Source organism: Aegilops tauschii, chromosome 3 (genome assembly GCF_002575655.3).
Source record: "Aegilops tauschii subsp. strangulata cultivar AL8/78 chromosome 3, Aet v6.0, whole genome shotgun sequence".
NCBI classification, from domain to species: domain Eukaryota; kingdom Viridiplantae; phylum Streptophyta; class Magnoliopsida; order Poales; family Poaceae; genus Aegilops; species Aegilops tauschii.
In genome coordinates, this window is record NC_053037.3 from 488,743,934 (window position 1) to 488,749,009 (window position 5,076).

At 46.7% G+C, this 5,076-nt stretch overlaps 1 protein-coding gene across 3 annotated transcripts; it reads left to right on the forward strand.

Annotated features, from left to right (window-relative positions):
* Window positions 1-1,056: 1,056 nt before the first annotated feature.
* LOC109774883 (bZIP transcription factor ABI5 homolog) lies at window positions 1,057-4,871 on the forward strand. Of its 3 annotated transcripts, none has more exons than XM_045235042.2 (6): window positions 1,057-1,243; window positions 1,324-1,401; window positions 2,918-4,009; window positions 4,123-4,194; window positions 4,293-4,322; window positions 4,478-4,871. In XM_045235042.2, the coding sequence occupies exons 3-6, from the start codon at window positions 3,014-3,016 to the stop codon at window positions 4,571-4,573; spliced, it is 1,194 nt and encodes a 397-aa protein (XP_045090977.1). In that variant the 5' UTR covers window positions 1,057-1,243; window positions 1,324-1,401; window positions 2,918-3,013; the 3' UTR covers window positions 4,574-4,871. The 3 variants fall into 3 exon arrangements, with proteins under 3 accessions (XP_045090977.1, XP_040260392.1, XP_020189238.1); XM_040404458.3 differs by having other exon boundaries at window positions 1,324-1,398; XM_020333649.4 differs by lacking the exon at window positions 1,324-1,401.
* Window positions 4,872-5,076: the final 205 nt, after the last annotated feature.

Below are 5,076 nucleotides of genomic sequence, written 5' to 3' on the forward strand. Positions count from 1 at the left end.
TTCTTTGGCTCCCCTTGTGCCGAATCAATAAATTTGGGCTGAATACTCTACCCTCGAAAACTGTTGCGATCCCCTATACCTGTGGGTTATGACGGAGAGAGAGAGGGTGTGCGCGGGGTTGGGCTGCGGCTGGCTAGCTTGCCCGGCTGGTCCTTTTTCTTTTTATTTTAATTTTCGATTTTCCATTTTTTTGGTTTTTGTTTTGTCTTTGCCTTTTCATTTGAATTTGATTTGATTTTTCACCCCAAAGAAAACTTTCCCTGATTTCAAATATGAATATTTATGCCAACATTTTATTTGGCTCTTTTGAGCATACATTTTCTGCACTTTATTTTCCATCTTCAATATCAATTTGGCTTAAACCCAATGGAAAATTTGGCAGAAGGTCAAGCCTATTATTTGGACATATGGGATTCACTTTCTTGCTAAATAAATGCAAAGCTCCTTTTCATAAAAATCCCCATTTGATTTTTGAATTGATTCCAACCAATCCACTTAAATCATTTAGGGAAATGTATTAGGGCTTGAATATCATCTGGGTCTTATTTAGGATAGCCTTATGCCCAAATATATTTTTTAATTTTCAACCTATATTGGGATTCCGATTTATTCCCTAAACCTTGTAGGGTTGATTCTGTTTCTCCCAAATTTCAAACAAAGGTTTTGATCTGGCCATAGGGTCCTTGACCCTCTAGGTGAATTCAAATAGAGCAAACATGTCAACCATCAAGAAAATTCCTAGATAATATATAGCTACAGGCTAACAAGCATAGGTTTTCTTAGAAAAAAATTAATTCCCTATGAAAAATTTAACATACCAGATTTGGGAAAATCTGGGATGCAGCACTTTGGAAATTATATTGGATGAACTTTACCTCACAAATCTCCTAGCCTAATGCAATGATGTTGCATTGACCACACATGTGGGCAATATAGCGTGATCTGACATAAAGCGTCCACGTTGTATCCTTTTTGGTGAGACAAATTGATAGCCATATGTTAGAAAATGAAGGGAGGAGATGATCTAGGGGTGTGGGTGGACTAGGGTCAGCAGTTTCACTATTTTAGGCAACCACAACCCTTTTCCCCATTAAAACCAGGCGTGTTGTGGGCTGCATTTACACCACACGCACTCACTCTCCTCTTTCCCACACCAGATCTCCTCGTCCTCGATTTTTAGCCGGTTTGGCTCGCTGCCGCATTGCCTTCGCCGGAAATCCATTCGCTCTCGCACTCATACGAGGTACGAATCATGGATCCACCCACTCTTTTCCTCGTCGTCCTAATCTTTGACGTGTTTGATGTGCGTTGTTTTTATGATAGATTTTTGTGAAATCTGCGAAACCGATCTGGGATATAAGTGGTTTTAAGGGCGAATACAAGTTCATTTTCTGTCAGGTGGTGAGGCGCACTTTAAGTTTTGTTATTATGATTCATCGATTTCATCTGTATGCTCGCCTCGACAAGGATTTTGAGGGCTAGGGTTTGGCAGGGAGGGTGGGGTGGGAGGATGCGGGATCTGACCCTGCATGATGAAATTGTTGTCGATTGGGAAGCAGAGTGGCTCAGTCTTCATGTTCTAGTTTTGTAAAGATGTGTTTGCAAATTAGTAGAGTTAGGGGAACGAGAGACACAAGATGATGCATGTTTTTGCGGTGGTTCAGGTAAGTGCTTGGGCGGGCAGACATGCATCTTGGTATCCCCTAGCCATGATTTCTATCTGGAACCCCCACCCTTGGTGGTTGGGCGCACTTTAATTTTTTTTATTATGATTCACTGATTTCATCTGTGTTCTCGGCACAACAAGGATTTTGGGGGCTAGGGTTTGGTCGGGGAGGGGTAGGGTGGGGTGGGAGGATGCAGGATCTGACCCCGCATGATGAAATTGTTGTCGATTTGGGAAGCAAAGTGGCCCGATCTTCAGGTTCTAGTCTTGTAAAGGTGTGTTTGTGAATTAGCAGACTTAGTGGAACATGAGACAAGAGATGATGCATGTTTTTGCGGTGGTTGGTGGAAGTGCTAGGGCGGGCAAAAATGCATCTTGGTATCATCTAGCCATTATTTCTATCTGGACCCCCCTTGCTAACCCCCTACGATTTTCTAATCCTCTAATTTTTTATTCATTTTCCACTCCTTGAAGGGACAATATGACATTTTTGTAGAACACGCAAGAGTCAGTATGAAATTTTTGTAGAACACACAAGAGTCAGTATGAGATGTCTCGCAAAAAAAGGGTATGAGATCAGTATATGCCGCAATTTTTTCAACTATATTGGTGTAGCTGTGGGCCTTAGAGGCCCACTAGTGCACGACAAATTCTAGGCCTAGATTCCCTCTAGATGGTCCAGGGCTGTAGGCCCAAAAATAAAAGGTTGACATGCCTTTTCACATGCATGTCTCACTTTCTCCAAAAAAAATGCATGTCTCAATTTTTTGCGTGTAGACTGACTTTACCTTTTGTCACCTATCTATTTTTTTCCATTTTTGATGACACCACGTTTTTCACCTCTATGAATTGAAGAGCACCGTGCCGTAAGACTCCTTGTACTAATCCAACCCCCGAATTAGAAACGGCGATCTTGGCAGCAGTAGGTAGTAGCAAACGGCCACACACGGTTTACTCATATCCTTGCCTCTCACGCTAACGGGCGTAATGCTCAGTCGTCATTACTGAGGCGTCTCCGCGGCGGCCATCGTCGGCTAGCTATTGAATGGAACCAGCACACCCCCGAGTTCGTCTCATATACCAGGCTTAACTCGCGGCCACGTTTGGCATTTGGCAGTACCCTATCTATCCAGTACGAGACGAACTATCTACTACTGTATCTATCTATCAATAGCCCACCTTTTTCATCAATCACGTGAATTTAATAGCTATCTAATGCTTTAACTGATGCTTATCTCTTGCATGATGTAGGCTATAAATAGGGAGCGCGGCGCAAGACTGAACCACACACCACAACCCACAAGCAAGAGTACGTAGAGCAAGACCATAGTGGTGAGGAGAGATAGGATGGCGTCGGAGATGAGCAAGGACGTGAAGTTCTCCGAGGAAGAAGTCACCTCGCACCCGCGTGTTCTCGAAGGTGAGGAGCAGACGGTTGTGCCGGCACGACAGTCTTCCATCTTCGCGCTGACGTCGGACGAGCTGCAATACTCGGTGTGCGAGGCAGGGCGCAACTTTGGGTCCATGAACATGGATGAGTTCATGAGCAACATCTGGAATGCCAAGGAGTTCCAAGCAGCGACCAGTGGTGTCTTGGTGGGCATGGAGGTGGATCCTGTGGTGGGTGCTGGTAGAGGCGGAGGTGGCGAAGATGCAAGAGGAACCAACCTAGCCCGGCAGGAGTCATTCTCCTTGCCTCCCCAGCTGTGCCAGGAGACGGTGGAGGAGGTGTGGACTGAGATCAACAGGGAGCCCCGCCCGGTGCATTCCCGGCCCCAGTCCGCGCGGCCTTCGCCGCAGATTCCCGTCCAGCCATTGGCGGGAAATGGTGGTGCGGTTGCGGCGAACGACCAGTGGGGGATGCTTGGACAGATGACACTAGAGCAGTTCCTTGTCAAGATCGGTGTGGTCCGGGGATCTGGCACCGGCGGCCAGGCGATTGTGCCGGTCGGCATGGTCCATGGACAGATGAACCTTGTGCAGCAGGGGCAACAGCCTAGCCCAGTGATGTACCCGATGGCACCGGCAAACGGCATGTTCCATGTGATGGGCAACGGCATGGGGTTCGTCCCCAACGGGTACGCAGGGATCGTCGTGGTGCCGCCGCCACCACCTCCTCAAGGTGGGCTGGGTATCGTGAGCCCAGGGTCGTCGGACGGGAGGAGCGCCATGACGCAGGTTGACATGATGAACTCCATGGGCGACGGAGCGATGATGGAGAACGGCAGCGCCCGGAAGCGCGCCGCTCCGGAGGATCAGTCCTGTGAGAGGAGCATCGAGCGCTGCCACCACCGCATGATAAAGAACCGTGAGTCAGCCGGACAATCGCGTGCTAGGAAGCAGGTACTTACTTGGCTGCCAAAATTGTTGGCTTTATGCAATGCCATTTTTGCAATGGTGGTAACTGGTAACAAGGTTGGTGACACTTACACTCTCTGTCCTTCTTAACCCGACAGGCTTATACCGTGGAGCTTGAAGCCGAACTGAACCACCTCAAGGAGGAGAACGCTCATCTGAAAGCTAAGGAGGTACGGAGTTGCTTAGCAGTGAAAACCATGACAAAATTCAGTTTTCTTTGTCTTTTAAGTTCTTACCGTTACTAAACTGTTTCACCGTTTTGTTGCAGAAGACGATTTTGCTGACCAAGAAACAAATGGTATGTACATTTTTTCCACCTTCATGTGGCAATCCTCCTACACTCGCCATCACTTGCCAATTGCTTGTAACAATCTAAATGCTAGGTCTTCAAACAGGCAATGTGTGTGTGCTGATGAAAACACCTTGTGGTCGTGATCTTTTTTTTTCCTACAGCTGGTGGAGAAGATGATGGAGCGGTCCAAGGAGAATATGAACGCCAAGAAGGGTGGTGCCCTGTCGCGGCGCTGCGGCAGCTGCATCTGTTTATAGGTGACCCGCCATTCAGCTTCCATAGCCGTGCTGGCAGGAGGATGAGAATGAATTATGGTTACCTTTCCTTTCCAGAGCGTGGTGGTATCGTAATTTACTAGTAGTACCTAAAACCCATAAGGACCCAAATGTCAGTGTTTATCTGGTCAAGCAAGTGAACTTGTGTTGTTGTTATTGTTTATAGGTACATGGGTTTGTTAGAAACTTCAGACAAATGGAACAAAAGAAAGTTAGCAATATGTTGATGTGTACTAGCGCTTTAATATGATGTGATGCAATGTGTGTGGTCCATTTATGATGGGGTCTTCGCCTTTGTTCTTTTCTGAAGAATTGGAGATGACACACGAGTTGAGTATAGTCACGTAGGCGCACTTTGCCGCATCGGTGAAATTTGAGCCATTCAAATAGTTTTTAAATCCAGTGAAATTTGAGCTATTCAAATAAGTGGTCACACGGGATCCCGTGAGACTTGACGGTGGTCACCCATCGCGATGCTTGGGTAG

Excerpts from the sequence above, each read along its gene's own strand:
- LOC109774883 (XM_045235042.2), top strand. The coding sequence starts at position 3,014 with ATGGCGTCGGAGATGAGCAAGGACGTGAAGTTCTCCGAGGAAGAAGTC. Across the intron at positions 4,010-4,122 it reads AATCGCGTGCTAGGAAGCAG|GCTTATACCGTGGAGCTTGA; the intron begins GTACTTACTTGG and ends TTAACCCGACAG. Across the intron at positions 4,195-4,292 it reads CTCATCTGAAAGCTAAGGAG|AAGACGATTTTGCTGACCAA; the intron begins GTACGGAGTTGC and ends GTTTTGTTGCAG.